Below are 19,015 nucleotides of genomic sequence, written 5' to 3' on the forward strand. Positions count from 1 at the left end.
AGACCCACCCACACACACACACACAGACCCACCCAAACACACACACACAGACCCACACACACAGACAGACCCACCCAAACACACACACACAGACCCACCCACACACACAGACCCACCCAAACACACACACACAAACCCACACACAGACCCACACACAGACCCACACACACAGACCCACACACACACACACACACAGTCCCACCCACAGTCCCACCCCCACACACACACACACACACAGTCCCACCCACAGTCCCACCCCCACACACACACACACACACACAGTCCCACCCACAGTCCCACCCCCCCCACACACACACACACACACACACACACACAGACCCACACACAGACCCACACACACACACACACAGTCCCACCCACAGTCCCACCCCCACACACAGACACACACACACACACACACACACTCCCACCCACAGTCCCACCCCCACACACACACAGACCCACACACACACGCCGAACATCCCCCCCCACACAGACCCCCCCCCCCACACGCACACAGACCCACTTTATTTGAAAGAAATTGAAGAAGGTTCAGCAAAGAGTAATGAATGTAATTCAAAAAGCAAGTTATAGGAACAAGTCCTCCTTAAAAAAAGAAGATTGAGAGGTGACATGATCCAGGTTTTTCTAAATGCGAGCAGCCATGGTTATTGTAGATGTAAGCAATTTAGTTTTGACTTCATTATTGCAAGGACGAGAGGACACGGGTACAACATTGGCAAGCTTTAAGCAAAGCTAAAGACTGGATAAAATGCCTTTCTTTACAGAATAGCAAAGATGTGGAATACACCATTATGAAAGGCAGCGAACAGCCACCTGGTTCCACAAAGGCTGGAGGGATAAGAATAGATGGAGATGATGAAACAGTCTGTGATACTTTGACTCTCATCCTGCTCAAAATACGCCAAAGTCGCTGTGTGGAATGCAATATGTCAGGGTTAGAAAGTGTTAGGTTGACGAACCGCAGCTTTCTACTTGGTTGCCTTAAAGTGGCAGCACAACATTGCCGTTCCCCTTTGGGAACATTTACACATGTTTATTTGGTTCCCCCGGGAGACTGGCAACTAGGGAGAGTCCGAGTGCAAATTCCCAAATGGCCGACTGGAAGCAGGAAGTTCAATGGGTCAAACACACCTTTCTCTTTCCACACTTTTCCTGTTGTATCACTGTATTCACACAGCAGTACAGTAATGAACAGCGTGTGCATGGTTTTACACTGAATGAATTAAATATTCCAACTTACACTTCTTGGTTTAGACTCTGCCTGTCCCAGGAAGGATTCTTCAACTGGTTGAAGAGACAGGCTGTTGCTTGCCCTGTTCCTGTTCACGTAGGTCCCAGCCCCCCTGCAGAGAGCGCCGTGCTGCAATGGACTTCTAATCATAGAATCATAGAAATTATCAGCACAGAAGCAGGCCATTCGGCCCATCTTGTCCGTGCCGGCCGACAAAGAGCTCTCCAGCCTAATCCCACTTCCCAGCACTTGGTCCGTAGCCCTGTAGGTTACGGCACTTCAAGCGCATATCCAAGTACTTTTTAAATGTGATGAGGGTTTCTGCCTCTACCACCCTTTCAGGCAGTGAGTTCCAGACCCCCACCACCCTCTGGGTGAAAAAAGTTCTCCTCAACTCCCCTCTAATCCTTCTACCAATTGCTTTAAATCGATGCCCCCTGGTTATTGACCCTTCTGCTAAGAGAAATGGGTCCTTCCTATCCACTCTATCTAGGCCCCTCATAATTTTATACACCTCAGTTAAGTCTCCCCTCAGCCTCCTCTGTTCCAAAGAAAACAACCCCAGCCTATCCAATCTTTCCTCATAGCTAAAATTCCCCAGCCCAGGCAACATCCTCGTAAATCTCCTCTGCGCCCTCTCTAGTGCAGTCACATCCTTCCTGTAATGTGGTGACCAGAACTGCACGCAGTAGTCTAGCTGTAAGTTGCCGAGCAAAAGCCCAGGAAAAGTCTGTGGGCAGCTGTAAGCGTAATGAACGGCGAGCGCCATTCCTTTGCTAATGACCGCAAAATCCACACCTCCCAATACAAGAGTGTGTGCAAACACCATTTCAACTGTACTGCAATGAAACACAGAAGTAGCAAGGAAATGTGAAATAAAGGAGAATTTCCATACGGTGTGTTATCAAACTGTAATGCAATCAATAGAGGTAGAATAGATCATAAACTGTGGGCTGGATTTTCATTGGGCCGTGGAGTCGGGATTGGAGGCGTGTGGGGGTTTAAAATCCCGAAATCGGGGGTCCCAACCCCATCCCGCCCTCAGCCCGCCTCCATGCCCGTTTCAAAGGAGGCGGGTACCCACCCCGCACTGGGACCCGCCCCCCCGAGGTGGGAAGGGGATTAGTGCCAATTAACTGCCAGTTAACAGGTAGTTAACAGGCAGTCTTTAGCCTAATCTCTATTTTCATTGTTGAAATGTGGGATTCCCGACGGCTCCAAACCACGCCAAGTTAGCGAGGCAGGCCGTTGGGATGAAGGGCTTGGAGGGGTCAAGATGTCCGGTGTTCAGGTGAGTGATGGGTGCATGAGTGCAGAGATAAGTGTGTTTGGTGTGTGTAAAGCGTTTAAAGAAGTTCTACTAAGCTTTACTTACCTTTACAGCCTTCCTTCCTTCAGGTCTCGGGAGTCCCTCATCTCACTGGCACAGAAAGCAGAATGGCCGCGAGCTGTCAAAATCTGCAGCCTCTGCTTTCTGTTCCGGGGAGATCTCTAAATCATCCTGAGAGGAGGAATTAACCTGGAGTACAGATTGTCAGTGTCTGACAGCTTCAAACAGCTGAGAAACGCTGATATTTCATCTGTCAAAAGGTCTTGACAGATGAAATTTCAATCTCTGACATCACCTGTTGCCGGGTGGCCCTTAATTGGCCTGCTGAGCCCGCTGGGCGGGCGCAACAAGGTCAATCAAGTCAAAATCACGTGGGTTGGCTAGAACTCGATGGAGGCGGGACTACAACCCCAAAAGTTGTAGTCCCGCCTCCTACCCGCCTCCTCAATGAAAATCCAGCCCTATGAGTTCAAAGACCGGGTGCTATATAAAGTCATCCGTCGCGAAGATTTGTAGTTTTGTAAAATAAATCAACTGCAATTCTAATTTATGCTTGAATATTATATGTTTTAGAAAACATATCACCTAGAAGAACTAATGGTTAGATTGAGTTACAGTGAAACCATAGAACAGCAAAGGCATTGGAGGACCCTTTATGATGTAACACAGTGTGACAGGGGTTTTCCAAATCACCCGCCTTTTACTAAATAAAAGTCCTTTTACTGAGTGAAAACACTCTAAATATTTATTTAAAAAATAGAATGACAGAGCGAGGACATGGCAGCGATCTCATTGAGTGGTTCCCATGACATTCTAAAGTACAAGGCCAAAGATTGAGCTGTTTAGATCCTCAAGATTGAACTAGAGCCTTCAGACCACTTCAGCATACTCAGCAGTTTACAGTGCTGGCAGACCTCCCCTGCTGTCGCTCACGGTGAGCCGCAGGATTCACTGTTTTATAACAAGTGGGTGTTGTCGCCACATGTGATGGGGAAACTATCATAGGAACTGACATAAGAAAACTACTAGGCACTTGGTCTAAGCGTTAAACAAAGCTTTAATCAACTGTTTTACAACATGGAGGTCTAGTTGTGTCCTTCACTAGTTCCTGTTAAGAATGTCCTGCACAAGCTGGGCCCGTGCCCGAGTATTTATACTCTCCCTGGACAGCGCCACCCATAGGCTGCTCAGTATTATTTCATAAGTTTCTTTCATGAATGACTGATTCATGTCAGGAACATAAGAAATAGGAGCAGGAGTAGGCCATACGGCCCCTCGAGCCCGCTCCGCCATTCAGTGAGGTCATGACTGACCTTCGACCTCAACTCCATTTTCCCGCCCTCTCCCCATATCTCTTGATTCCCTTAGTATCCAAAAATCTATCGATCTCAGTCTTGAATATACTCAACGGCCCTCTGGGGTGGAGAATTCCAAAGATTCACCACCCTCTGAGTGAAGAAATTTCACCTCATCTCAGTCCTAAATGGCCGACCCCTTATCCGAAGACCATGACCCCTAGTTCTAGACTCTCCAGCCAGGGGAAACTGACCATCAGCATCTACCCGGTCAAGCCCTCTAAGAACTTTACACGTTTCAGTTAGATCACCTCTCATTCTTCTAAACTATTGACCCATTCCACTCAATCTCTCCTCATAGGACAACCCTCTCATCCCAGGAAGTAAGTGTGACACTGACAGGAAGTGTGTACTTTAAACAGGTGTACTTCGACTGTCAGTACTCTCCCCAACACTGAAGCGTTACAGTGTTCTAACTGAAGGCTTAATGATTGTGAGATTGTTACACGTTTATGGAGAAAAGATTTGCAGTGGATTGCTAGGAGGATTGATGGCCAGTAGTATGACAACATGGCACATGCCATGCTCAGTGAAAGAGGGAAAGGACATGCCAACACTCCTGCCATTTAACGTGTAGGAAAGGGAATACACAGTAAATGGTAGGACACTGAGAAGTGCAGAAGATCAGAGGGACCTTGGAGTGCAGGTCCACAGATTCCTGGAGGAGGCAGGACAGGTAGATAAGGTGGTTAAGAAAGGATACGGGATACTTGCCTTTATTAGCCGAGGCATAGAATACAAGAGCAGGGAGGTTATGCTTGAACTGTATAAAACAGTAGTTGGGCACAGCTAGAATACTGCGTGCAGTTCTGGTCACCACATTACAGGAAAGATGTGATTGCACTAGAGAGGGTGCAGAGGAGATTTACAAGGATGTTGCCTGGACTGGGGAATTTTAGCTACGAGGAAAGATTGGATAGGCTGGGGTTGTTTTCTTTGGAACAGAGGAGGCTGAGTGGAGACCTTATTGAGGTGTATAAAATTATGAGGAACCTAGATAGAATGGATAGGAAGGGCCTATTTCCATTAGCAGAGAGGCCAACAACCAGTGGACATAGATTTAAAGTAATTGGTAGAAGGATTAGAGGGGAGTTGAGGAGAACTTTTTTCACCCAGAGGGTGGTGGGGGTCTGGAACTCACTGCCTGAAAGGGTGGTAGAGGCAGAAACCCTCACCACATTTAAAAAGTACAGGAAACTCTTTTTTATCCGGCACCAATGGGACCGGCGTGGTGCCGGCTTATCAAAAAGTCTGGATTACAGAGAGGTATAGTAAAAGGCACGAGAGCTCCGTACACAGCAACAAATCCAGGCTTCCCTGTTGCTTAGCAACAGGTGCAGGAACCCGGCCACAAGATCCAAGCGCCCCTGTTGCTTAGCAACAGGTGCAGCAACCCTGGCCACAAGATGCAAGCGTCCCTGTTGCTTAGCAACAGGTGCAGGAACCTGGCCACAGATCCAGGAACGGCCACAAATATGAAGTAAAACTTACCTGAACCTACTCCTGAATTTTGCCGGTTAACAGAGAATTCCGGTTATTTCGGTGCCGGTAAATCGAGAGTTTCCTGTACTTGGATATGCACCTGAAGTGCCATAACCTACAGGGCTACGGACGAAGAGCTGGAAAGTGGGATTAGGCTGGAGAGCTCTTTGTCGGCCGGTGCGGACACGATGGGCCAAAATGGCCTCCTCCTGTGCCGTAAATTTCTATGATTCTAGCTGCAGAATGCGGTTTATTGATCTCCATTAGAACTCCATTATTGGATGGGAATACCGCGTTTCGATCCTGCACCTGGTGCTTCCTTTTATTACATCAAAAAATGATTTCCAGTATTTCACTCTTGACAGGTTGTGAACTCACATGCACCAGGGAAAAAGGTGTGGCTCGGAGGGGTAGGCCCAGCGTCAGCTGGAGGGACAACCAACCTTTCCGATACCTATGCAGCGGGATTCCTGTAAGTATCCTCTTGGTACGTTCAAAGGCTCTGGCCAGCGACTGTCGTGTGTCGGCACAGTTTGCCCAAAATATCATTAAACAAAACAGTCTGCCAAAGACGAGAAAGCAAAATACCGCGCGGGACGCTGGAGATCGGAAATAAAAACAGAAAACGCTGGAAACGCTCAGCAGGTCGGGCAGCATCTGTGGAGAGAGAAACAGACTTTCAGGACTGTGACCTTTCAACCGAACCGGAAAAAGTTAGAGATGTAATGGGTTTTAAGCAAGTGCCTTCCACCCTATCACAGACCTTCCCTTTTGTTCTTTCCTACCCCGCCCCCCCCCCCCCGCCTTTCCCTGCCCCTGCACTTGTTTGAAATCTGTTACACCTCTTAACTTTTTCCAGTTCTGACGAAGGGTCATCGACCTGGAACGTTAGCTCTGTTTCTCTCTCCGCGGATGCTGCCTGACCTGCTGAGTGTTTCCAGCATTTTCTGTTTTTACGCTGAGATGAGGTTGCCCCATGTGGTAGGCAGTAGGTATATAAGAAATATATTAATCTGATTGCATAGACAATTCCAAACTACAAGTCTTCCCCCCCAATCTGAAAAAAAATCCAACTACTTTAAGATTGACATAGAATTACATGGAATGTACAGCACAGAAACAGGCCATTCGGCCCAGCTGGTCCATGCCGGTGTTTATGCTCCACACGCGCCTCCTCCCACCCCTACTTCATTTCAACCTATCAGTATATCCTTCTATTCCTTTCTCCCTCGTGTGTTCAGCAAGCTTCCCCTTAAATGTATCAATGCAATTTGCCTCAACTACTCCCTGTGGTAGAGGGTTCCACATTCTCACCACTCTCTGAAGCATCCGCCAAGTTAAGGGGTTGAATTTCCTCTGGCCGTCTCGCACTCCGCCACTGTAACTTCGGTGGGAATGTTCCGGTTTCGCGCGTAAACAACGTCTCCACCGATGTTCCGGTGGAGAAGCCCGGAGGAGGTTCCCGGCGTAGGTGTTGATGTAAAAAGACTACTGAGCACTTGGTTCGAGTATAAAACAAGGCTTTAATCAACTGTTTCACAACCATGAGATTCTAGTTACATCACTAGTTCCTGGTTAGAAAAACGTCCTGAGCAAGCTGGGCCCACGCCCGAGTATTTATACTCCTTGGACGGCGCCACCAGCTGGCCACCCAGTGTTATTTCATGAGTCATTTCTTCATGAATGATAAGATTCATGACAGGTGTCACAGGGTATGACGATGATGTCGGTACCAGGGACGGGTAACTCCGAAGTGTGTGGCCAAACCTGGCGCCAGCTAAAAAAAAGTCTTTAGAAAACCGTTAAAATGAATGGAAGCCCATTCCAATGGGTTCCCTGGAAGGGTAGTTGGAGTCAGGACACCAAGTTTATTAGAAACCAGTAGCTCGTCTAACCAGAAGATGGTAGGGTTGGTACTGTGGAAGGTGCAGACTAAATGGGATAATTCGGAAATATCTTGTAAAATTATGATCCCATATCACACCAAGTGCTTCTGTATTTTTTTTTTTTTTAGTATTGAAATTGTTCTTTGATACAACATATTATCATACATGACAGTGTTTCATTCACAGTGTGTGTGCTGGACTGCAGTAGCAGGCTTGCGGGTGACCCTGGGGAGTGGTGGCACGTGTTAAGGTCTACTTCAGCGGTTGCCCAGAGGGGTCATCGTCGGACGGGCTTTGGTTGTGGCACTATCGCTCTAACTGAGAGTCAAAGGCAGTCAGCTGAGCCCATCCAAAATACCGAACTGCCGGTGGGAGGTGTACCATGGTTGATAATACAACTTGATTAGTTAGGTATAATGACCGGACCTTACAGCTCCGATTTTAACCCAACTCGTCCAGCACGAACTGGACGGGTTCCGATCGCGGACACCTGTTTTACACCCTGCGTAACTTTATGTTCCGCTGTCTTCAATGGAGTGTACATAGAAACATAGAAGATAGGAGCAGGAGTAGGCCATTCGGCCCCTCGAGCCTGCTCCGCCATTCAATGCGATCATGGCTGATCATCCACATTCAGTACCCTGTCCCTGCCTTCTCCCCATATCCCTTGATCCCTCTAGCCTTAAGAAATATATCCAACTCCTTCTTGAATATATTTAATGAATTGGCCTCTACTGCCTTCTGTGGTAGAGAATTCCACAGGTTCACCACTCTCTGGGTGAAGAAATTCCTCCTCATCTCAGTCCTAAATGGCTTACCCCTTATCTTTAGACTGTGACCCCTGGTTCTGGACTCCCTGACCATCGGGAACATCCTTCCAGCATCTAGTCTGTCTAGTCCTGTTAGAATTTTATAAGTTTCGATGAGACCCCCTCTCATTCTTCTAAACTCCAGCGAGTACAAGCCCAATCGACCCAATCTCTCCTCATACGTCATTCCTGCCATCCCAGGTATCAGCCTGGTGAATCTTCGCTGCACTCCTTCCATGGCAAGAACATCCTTCCTCAGATAAGGCGACCAAAACTGCACACAATACTCAAGATGTGGTCTCACCAAGGCCCTGTACAACTGCAGCAAGACATCCTTGTTCCTGTACTCAAACCCTCTCGCTACGAAGGCCAACATACCATTTGCCTTCATAACCGCCTGCTGCACCTGCATGCTTACTTTCAGCGACTGGTGCACAAGGACGCCCAGGTCTCGTTGCACTTCCCCTTCTCCCAATCTATTGCCGTTCAGATAATAATCTGCCTTCTTGTTTTTGACCTCAAAGTGTAAAATCACCCCCTCCCCCCAGTTGTGTTAGATTAAAGACGGAGTTATAATTACTCCCTCCTTGAGGGGAATGGATTTGATGACATAAATATCAATAGGCAGCTGATGGTGGTGGAATTATAATCCTTTTTTCACTAACAAGTCCCACCTGGGAAGCACAGCCTCTTTAATCTCCGAACCCAGACCACACAGATAGGAAAATATTTTGGCACCCAGCTACCAATTTGACTGGCACCAAAGTGGCTGCCTCGTCAGTTCTGGAATTAAAGATGGTCAGCTGCTTGGCACAGGCTAGAAGTGTGTTTGCACAGCAAAGCTGCACCAAGGCACTTCCAGCCACCAGCTACAAACATCAAGAAGCTTTTTTTCTGTGAAGTGGAACATAGCCTTGAGACATCCTGTAGATCTCAACAACTGTTGCCATCCCCGGTCTACTCCGAATATTCACTGTAATGAAACGCGAGCATAATGTCAATGCTGAACGGATTGGCCTGAACCAGAAGTAGGTGTCAAGACCACCGTTAGAAGCCAAAAAAAAGCAACCCGAACCAGGCCAAAGCACCCATAAAGAAGCTCCGGTCTTGATGAAAATCACTACTGGCGGCCCTTTTCTCATTCGCTTTCAAAAACAAGAAACAATAAATGGAATCATGGAATCAGAGAATTGTACAGCGCAGAAGGAGGCCATTGGGCCCATCGAGTCTCTGCCGGCTCTTTCGAAGAGCAATCCAGTCAGTCCCACTCCCTCGCTCTTTCCCCATATCCCTGCATTTTCTCTCCTTCACACATTTAAGTCACATTGAAAACACGTCCCTGCTCAGCGATATTATCAAAATCTGGTTTTGCTCTCTAAACAAAGAGCAAGTTTGCCAAACACATTTTTTCTATCATGAAGGCAGTGCCTCTTGAATAGATTGCTGTTTGTTGAATGCTGAGACTGAAGTGCTGAACAAAGAAATGGCCTTTTTGGACAATGATTAGCAAATGGCTAATTATTATGCATGGACTTTAGAGAAACCCTCACCCAAGTGCAATATATTTGGCGAACTATTTACACGGCTCAAACGACTAAATTTACCTTCGCCAGAGAAAAGAAGGGAAGGGAGAGACTTGATACAGGTCTTTACATGGCATTAATGAGGATTTAAAAAAATTAATTCTCGGGATGTGGGCATTGGTGGCTGATTGCCAATCCCATCTTGCCATAAGAAGGTGGCGGTGGGTGGGCCTCCTTGAACCGCTGGGCGCCTTGATGCTACTGAGTGGCTTACTCCAGAAGGAAGTTAAGTGTCAAATACATTGGTGTGAGACTGGAGTCAGATACAGGGTCAGGACGGCAGGATTCCTTCCCTTTAGGACATTAGTGAACCAGTTGGGTTTTTAACCACAATCTGAAAGCTTCATGATGAAGTAAGTGAGCTATTTAACTTGGTCAATAAGCACAGGACTACATGGAAAGGAGCAGAAAATTGACAAGCCTGAAGCAAGGTTAGAGATTAGGGGCAATGTTTTCCCGACAGGATTGTGGGCCTTTGAAGGGAGTTGATTCGCGGTCGACTGGCGTTATTAAAAAAAAAACTGCCTCGACATGGGAAACAGCCAGCAATGCCACGGGGGGGTGGTTAGGAGGCTGGGGACGGAGGTGCTGGCAGGCGGCCGCCGAAGAAGCGGCCGCCCCGCACCTCCACCTTAACTTGCGCCGCTGCTGGCACAGTAAGGCCCCGTGAACCGGGCGCGGGTAGCGAGCGGCGCAACTGCGACGTTCGCTACCAAATATCGCGAACGGGGCATGAATGGGGCGCTGCGCACACCGATGACGTCATCGGTGGCAGCGCAGCGCAAATGCCTAACGCCACCATTAGCACCCCTACTGAATATCGCCGGAGACGCAGCCAGTGGCGCTACAGCCACTGACTGCCTCTTTAGGCGCTAACAGGTGGCGCTACTCACCCAATTTCTCCCTCTGACAGTCTTACTTCTAACCTGAGTCCTTCTATGCAGACTCGGTTAGAAATCTCGCCGGCACTGAAAGCTGCAGGCTGTCACTTTTGACAGTTCACAGCCGTTCTGCTTTCTGTGCCAGCTGAATGATGGACTCCCGAAGCCTAGAGGAAGAAAGGCTGTAAAGGTAAGTACAGGTAATTTAAACTTCTTTACACGCTTTAGACACACCAAACACACTTACCTTTGCACTCATGCACCCATCACTCACCTGAACACCGACATCTCGACCCCTCCAAGTCCTTCAACCCAACGGCCCGACTCCTCTAACCGGGCGTGGTTTGGAGCCGTCAGGAATCCCACACGACACCCTTCAAAATAGAGATTAGGCTAAAAACTGCCTGTTAACTACTTGTTAACAGGCAGTTAATTGGCACTAATCCCTTCCCGCCTCGGGTCGGCGGGTCCCAGTGCGGGGCGGGTACCCGCCTCCTTTGAAACTTACATGGAGGCGGGTTTTGGGCGGGATGGTGTCGGGACCCCCGAATTCGGGATTTTAGCCCCCCACACGCCTAAAAGCCCGCCTCACGGCACACTGAAAATCGACCCCAACATTTCAGATTGAAACCCTTCTAACCCTTCTTCAGAACTGGTTCTGAAGAAGGGTTTCAACCTGAAACATTGACTCTGTTTCTCTCTCCACGGATGTTGCCTGGCCTGCTGAGTTTTTCCAGCGTTTTCTGTTATTTCGGATTTCCAGCATCCGCAGTATTTTGCTAAGATATTAACAGCACTGTTTGATTTTTTTAGGGGAGGTCAGGGTGCTTAGTCTACCCTAAAGTAGATCAGTGGATGGTGAGGGGAGGGGAGTCTGTGCGCGATTAGTCAAATTGCCCTTTCTTGCTGAGGAAATAATGATTTTATTTCTGAGGACGTGAGAGTATTTGAGAAAAACATACATTTTTATTAAATCAATGAGCTGCGCATTCAACTCAATCATAGGGCGGGGTTTTGCAATCAAATCTCATTGTCACGTAGAAATCAAACCAAAGATGTCCTTTTCCACACATCCCTTCACTTAATCCTTTTATTACCATGTATCCCAAACAAAGAATACTGATGACCACTTTGAGCAACGGCATGCCGGTGGTGTTAAAGGGGCACGGTCTTTGAGGCACGCTTTCCAGCAGTGGCCACAAGATAGGAAGGAACAATATTTTTTTTTTTAATTCATTGATGGGATGTGGACGTCGCTGGCAAGGCCAGCATTTATTGCCCATCCCGAATTGCCCTTGAGAAGGTGGCGGTGAGCCGCCTTCTTCTTGAATACAACTGAGTGACTCGCTGGGCCATTTCAGAGGGCAGTTAAGAGTCAACCACATGGCTCTGGGTCTGGAGTCACATATAGGCCAGACCGGGTAAGGACGACAGATTTCCTTCCCCTAAAGGACATTAGTGAACCAGATGAGTTTTTACAACAATCCAATAGTTTCATGGTCACCATTACTGATATTAGCTTTTTATTCCAGATTTATTTAATTAACTGAATTTAAATTCCCCAGCTGCTGTGGTGGGATTTAAACTCACGTCTCTGGATCATTAGTCCAGGCCTCTGGATTACTAGCTCAGTAAGATTTCATGTATAATGGATTGCTTTTGAAGGACAGCAGATTTCCTTCCCTAAAGAACATTAGTAAACCAGATGGGTTTTTTTTTACGACAATCCATTTCATGGTCACTATTACTGATACTAGCTTTTTATTCCAGATTTATTTAACTAACTGAATTTAAATTCATGGGTGGGATATGAACTCATGTCACCAGATCATTAGGCCAGGCCTACTGGATTGCTAGTTCAGTAACATAACTGCTATGCTACCGTACACTATAGGAGCAGGAGTAGGCCATTCAGCCCTTCAATCCTGTTCCGCCATTCAATTAGATCATGGCTGATCTGTAGCTTAACTCCATCTACCCACCTTGGTTTCCCTTGCCGAACAAAAATAGCAATCAGTAGCGGGAGCCCAGGCCAATTAACCCTTAACGCAAGGGCACTGAGGCCTTTATAACACCCCTGTTGCTAAGCCAACTGAGGTCCGCTAACTCATCACAGACAGGCGGTGGAACCTGGGACCTTCCTGTCTCCACAACACAAGCAGTGATGCGGTTATCCAGAAAGCCGCTGGAAGTTCTTAAACCTGCTTAACGTTAATCAAAACACCTTTTTTAAATCAAATGTCAGTTCACAAACATGGATGTGGGCGACACGGGCAAGGCCACATTTATTGCCCAACACCAGTTGCCCTGGGCTTTTTTCTTTGTAATAGTCATTGGGGTAGATTTTCCCGAACCTGTCGGGAAGAAGGCGGGACTTCAACTTTCGGGTTTTTGACCCGCCTACATCGACGTCCGGCCAATCCGCGCGATTTTCCCTTGATTGACCTTGTTGAGCCCGCCCAGCGGGCTCAGCAGGCCAATTAAGGGCAACAGGTGACGTCACAGAGTGCAATTTCATCTGTCAAGATTTCTTGACAGATGAAATATCAGTGTTTCACAGCTGTTTGAAGCTGTGAAACACTGACAGTCTGAGTTCTACCATGAGTCATTCTGCACAAACTCAGTTAGAACTCTCAGCAGCACTCAAAGCTGAAGGCTGTCACTTTTCACAGATCGCAGCAGTTCAGCTTTAAGTGCCGGCTGAGTGATGGGCTCCCGACGACTACAGGAAGGAAGGCTGTTAAGGTAAGTACAGGTAAGTAAAAGTTCTTTACACACTTTAGACACACCAAACACACTTACCTTTGCACTCATGCACCCATCACTCACCTGAGCACCGACATCGCGACCCCCTCCAACTCCTTCAACCCGACGGCCCACCTGCTCTACCTGGCGTGGTTTGGAGCCGTCGGGAATCCCACACGAAACCCCTCAAAATAGGGATTAGGCTAAAAACTGCCTGTTAACAGGCAGTTAATTGGCACTAATCCCTTCCCACCTGGTTTCGGCGGGTCCCAGTGTGGGGCAGGTACCCGCCGCCCCTGAAAGTTGCGTGGGGCAGGGTTTTAGGCGGGATGATGTCGGGACCCCCAAATTCGCGATTCCCCCCCACCCCCACACGCCTGAAACCCCGCCCAACGGCTCGGGGGCCATTGTTTTTGCAGCTGCGTCGCTCACAGTGTGGGACTGGAGTCAGGTGTGGGCTCCCTTCCATTGAAGGGTGTCAATGTACCAGATTGGCTTTTATCACAGTCTGGAGCTTTCCTGGTCATTTTGTTAAGAAAGTAAGACTTGCATTTCTATAGCGCCTTTCACGACCTCCAGACGTCCCAAAGCACTTTACAGCCAATGAAGTACTTTTTGAAGTGTAGTCACTGTCGTAATGTAGGAAATGCAGCAGCCAATTTGCACACAGCAAGCTCCCACAAACAGCAACGTGATAATGACCAGATAATCTGTTTTTAGTGATGTTGATTGAGGGATAAATATTGGCCCAGGACACCAGGGAGAACTCTGCTGCTCTTCTTCAAAATAGTGCCATGGGAACTTATGCGTCCACCTGAGAGAGCAGACGGGGCCTCGATTTAACATCTCATCAGAAAGACAGCACCTCTGACAGTGCAGCACTCCCTCAGCACTGCACTGGAGTGTCAGCCTAGATTTTTGTGCTCAATTCTCTGGAGGGGGACTTGAACCCACCACCTTCATGATTCTTGAGGCAAGGGTGCTGCCCACTGAGCCACGACTGATACTGCAACAGGCCAGATTATTGAACTCAATATGGACAGGTTTGCACTCACACACTCTGGAGTTACTAAGTCCTGAACATTAAGCACTACACCACTGCGTCCCATTTAGGCTTCCACTCTTGTTACCCATTTTCCCACATATCAGAGGAAATAACAACAGAAGAATCAAGCACTTACTCTATTATTATGCAATTAAGTGGGTTCTGAATTCAAGTGGAAAACGTTACATAGATATTCCTGCAGATTACTGCACTCTTCAATTCAAACAGGGTTATTTTCTGAAGCTGTTTATTTGTAGTGGCTGCTGGGCCTCCAAAGTGAGACTCTTTCTCACAGTGCCGTGCACAGCCACAGACGGCCAGAAGCTGACTTTCTCTGTTTCTGTACCTACAGGTGGTTAAATACGCTGGGAATGTCAGCCAAGCAGGGGATAGACGTCGTGATCCGGAATTCGTTCTTTGACCACGGATTTAATCACCTTGTGGATCAGAACTTCAACCCGCTACCAGTAAGCTCAAAAGAAATCTTCAATTCTTACTGCTTCAGTTATTAGACAATCAACTGCTTATGTTGGAACTGAACACCGGAGGAGTGGGATTGCCAGCGATACAGGCAGATTTCACAGCCGAGCTGGATCCTGTCCTTGCCTGACACATTGGCGACCCCCCCCAATTTTCCTCCTCCCAAAATCCTGAGGGCAATTTTAGCATCCTTATCCCCCAATCTGGCCTGGATAAACTAACTCAGCACGCACCATGGATCAATCCTGCTCTGCAAGGCTTAGTGCCATGCTGAATCGTGTACTTCCCTACTGAGGTATCAGAGCCCCTCTGTGCAAAATTCCCCAGCACTGACAGCTCTCACCTGGTGAGCCTGGGCATGACAAATATAACTTGCCGATTATATCAAAGGAAGAGGCCATCTAATGTGCTGCCGGAGTAGCGCATTTAGCTACCAAATCTTCCGTTCCAGAGAGTACCCAGACAAGGCTTACGTCCTTGATTTCCGACATAGCAAATTGCAAAACAGGGTCGAGGTGCTTTGCAACTGGGAGGGAAAAGGATATACAGGAAACTTTCTGATATCCGGCACGGACGGGACCGACGTGGTGCCGGTTCATCAACAATTCCGGATAACCGAACGCTATAGTGAAAGATATGGAGCTCAGAGCTCCGTATAAAGCAACAAACCCTGTACAGCTTCAAAACAATCGGCACAAGTTGCAAGCGTCTCTGTAGCTTAGCAACAGCTTCAGCTACGCCCTTGCACAGCAACAAATGGAGTAAAAAAAGTAACTAAAAGTTACCTGAACCTACTCCTGAATTTTGCCGGTGGATAGAGCGTTCCGGTTATTTAGGGGCCGGTTAATCGGAAGTTTCCTGTACACGGTTCACATTGACAAATCACCTCCAATCGAATTTGAATCCAGCCCAGTGTCACAAGGCAGAGTTCCCCATGAAGTGTATTCGAAAGAAAGAAAGACTCACATTTCTATAGCACCCTTCACGACCTCAGGACGTCCCAAAGCGCTTTACAGCCAATGAAATACTTCTGAAGTGTAGTCACTGTCGTAATGTAGGAAACGCGGCAGCCAATTCACGCACAGCAAGCTCCCACAAACAGCAATGTGATAATGACCAGATAATGTAGTGATATAATAGCAAAATACTGCGGATGCTGGAGTGATGTTGGTTGAGGGATAACTGTTAGCCAGGACACCAGGGATAACTCCCCCTGCTCTTCTTCAAAATAGTGCCACGGGATCTTTTACATTCACCGGAGAGGACAGATTGGGCCGAAAGACGGCACCTCCGACAGTGCAGCACTCTCTCAGTACTGCACTGGCCCTCTGGAGTGGGACTTAAACCCACAACCTGCTGGCACGGAGGTGAGAGTGCTACCCACTGAGCCACAGCTGACACAGCCAGATGCACTTGGAACGTTTCTAAGCATGGGTTGCAGTCGAGCAGAAGGAGCTTTAGTACCTACTTGAACTCCACCTAACCTGGTCTACCTGATGGTCACCCTGGGTGTCCAAACGTTATGACAGCTCTCACTTATTAAGCACAAAAAATGAAAAGCAAAACTTGCCGGTTATATATTAAATGAAAAGAAACCTGTGAAATCTAACACTGTTTAGTATTATTAATTTAACAGCCGCAGCACTATATAGCTTAAAAAACCCTGCAGGGTTTGAACTCTTCAATCTTAAAAACTTGCTAAGAGTAATGGAAACTAAGCAAAAGTCTTTTAATTCTCCTCATAAATGTCAATTCCAAATGAAAAACTATCAGTCAAACATCAAGTAGAGGGGCATCTGGTCATAATAACTGTATGTTCCCAGGAATGCCACAGATAGCTCGACATCCCCAAGTGAAATTTAGAATTACATTTGCTGGGAGAGTTGGTGGGGTGGGGTGGGGGGAGGGAAGGAATGGAGCGGGAATTATCATCATCTAAGCTATTCCACCAAGAGGCAACCTATCTGCAAATCCCACGGCACCTTTGACAAGGTGGAGAAGGCCATAATTTTCCCCACCCAAAGACAGGACAGTGAGGCAAACAGAAAGGTCGCAGCAAGAAAGACAGAAAGACATGCACCTGGCACAACCTCAGGATGTCCGAAAGCGCCTTACAGCCAATGAAGTCGTTTTAAGTGTGGTCGCTGTTGTAATTTGGCAAACGCAGCAGCCAATTTGCGCGCAAATATTAATGAAATAATGATCAGATAATCTTTTCTTTTGTGATATTGGTTGAGGGGTAAGTGTTGGCCCAGGACTTTGAAACAGTGGCCGTGCGATCTTTAACATCCGCCTGAGAGGGCAGACGGGGCCTCGGTTTAACGTCTCATCCGAAAGTCAGCAACTCCGACAGCGCAGCACTCCCTAGATTTTTGTGCTCAAGTCTCTGGAGTGGGACATGAACCCACAACCTTGTGACTCACAGGAAGTGTCATAAGCACTGGGTCCACGTGTTTAGATTTTGTTTCCATGGTGGCGTGAAGCTTTCCGGGGTTTTAAAAAAAATCCAGAATATAGCTTTAGGAAAAAAAAAATTCAATTTTAAACTTGAAACCTTTTTTGCTACTTTTATTAAAGAGTCTCGCGCCTGCTAATCGAGTCTCCATACACGAGGCTTAGAGCTCAATCTATTGATGTCTTCATTTTATAGTCCGTCATGTCTTTAGAAGTTAGTCCCTGCAGTACAGTCAATAGCTCTTTCATGTTTATTGGCTCATAAAGTTTCACCTGGAAATTTAATAGGATGTCTTGGCAGAGCTGCCCATCTAACACACCCCTTTCCTACTCGGATCAAGACGAGGCCATTCAGTCCATCCAGCCCAGGTGCTGCCAAACTCACAATATTTATTCAGTAACCCAGTGCTCCTGTGTGAGGATCCATGCTCACCAGGATTACAAAAGCAAATGGCATGTTAGCCTTTATTACAAGAGGATTTGAGTCGAAGAATAAAGACGTCTTGCTGCAATTATATAGGGCAAGACCACACCTGGAGTACTGTGTACAGTTTTGGTCTCCTTACCTAAGGAAGGATATACTTGCCATAGAGGGAGTGCAACAAACGTTCACCAGACTGATTCCTGGGATGGGGGGATTGTCCTATGAGGAGAGAGTGAGTAGACTAGGCCTATATTCTCTAGAGTTTAGAAGAATGAGAGGTGATCTCATTGAAACGTGCAAAATTCTTACAGGGCTTGAGAGGGTAGATGCAGGGAGGATGTTTCCCCTGGCTGGGGAGTCTAGAACCAGGGGTCACAGTCTCAGAATAAGGGGTCAGCCAATTAGGAGTGAGATGAGGAGAAATTTCTTCACTCAGAGGGTGGTGAATCTCTGGAATTCTCTACCCCAGAGGGCTGAGGAGGCTCAGTCGTTGAGTATATTCAAGACTAGAGATTGATAGATTTTTGAATATTAAGGGAATCGAGGGTTATGGAGATCGGGCAGGAAAGTGGAGATGAGGTAGAAGATCAGCCATGATCTTATTGAATGGCGGAGCAGGCTCGAAGGGCCAAATGGCCGACTCCTGCTCCTATTTCTTATGCTCTTATGAGACAGAGAATCAGCAGCACAGTGTTGAGCTTTTCTTCGTTTTCCTTCTTTTTCTCACGCCAAAGCCACGTCCCCCTCTTCTTGCTGAGCCAATCCCCTTTTGGGCGTTTCTGCTGGGTCACTATTTACCGTGCTCACCGCCTTAAGTCAATAAGTCAACAACTCTATATATGAAGAACTTGTGACTTCTCCAGTTTATGATCTGAGATGGAGAGCGGGGAGGAAATTCCTCTACTGGCAAAAAATGGAACAGCGTCCGCTTTCCTTCGCAGTGAGCTGCTGACGAAATGACAGGAATGTGAAGCTTTGAAACACGCAGCTTCGTTCATTCCTGTGTTTGCTATAAGAGAATTTTGACCCCCTCCCCCTCTCTTTAGTACTCCTATCCTTCTCCACAGAATGCTGCCGTATCACATTATCGATTCCCTTCATTATTTTTTTTAAAAGGGATCATATTCCACCAATTAACCCTTTCTTTCCCTATGAGAATAGACTTGCAATAGATCGATAATGTTGCAATTTCCCCCCCACTACAATATCCGAAAGTGCAGCAGTCCCTCACTGGAATATTCTGACTTCTCTGAACTTTTGACTTTGCGATTAACTTAAACAAAATA

The 19,015-nt window shown here is 47.2% G+C and overlaps 1 protein-coding gene across 1 annotated transcript in view; it reads left to right on the forward strand.

Annotated features, from left to right (window-relative positions):
* hpse2 (heparanase 2) overlaps positions 1-19,015 on the forward strand; it is a 385,546-nt gene that overhangs the window by 275,117 nt on the left and 91,414 nt on the right. Inside the window, exons 8-9 of the mRNA XM_085994280.1 lie at positions 5,788-5,894; positions 14,724-14,838. Coding sequence (XP_085850406.1) covers positions 5,788-5,894; positions 14,724-14,838 — 222 coding nt within the window. The remainder of the gene's footprint in view (positions 1-5,787; positions 5,895-14,723; positions 14,839-19,015) is intronic.

Source organism: Somniosus microcephalus, chromosome 8, assembly GCF_052327205.1.
Source record: "Somniosus microcephalus isolate GS21.2 chromosome 8, FLI_Smic_1.0, whole genome shotgun sequence".
Classification (NCBI taxonomy): Eukaryota; Metazoa; Chordata; class Chondrichthyes; order Squaliformes; family Somniosidae; genus Somniosus; species Somniosus microcephalus.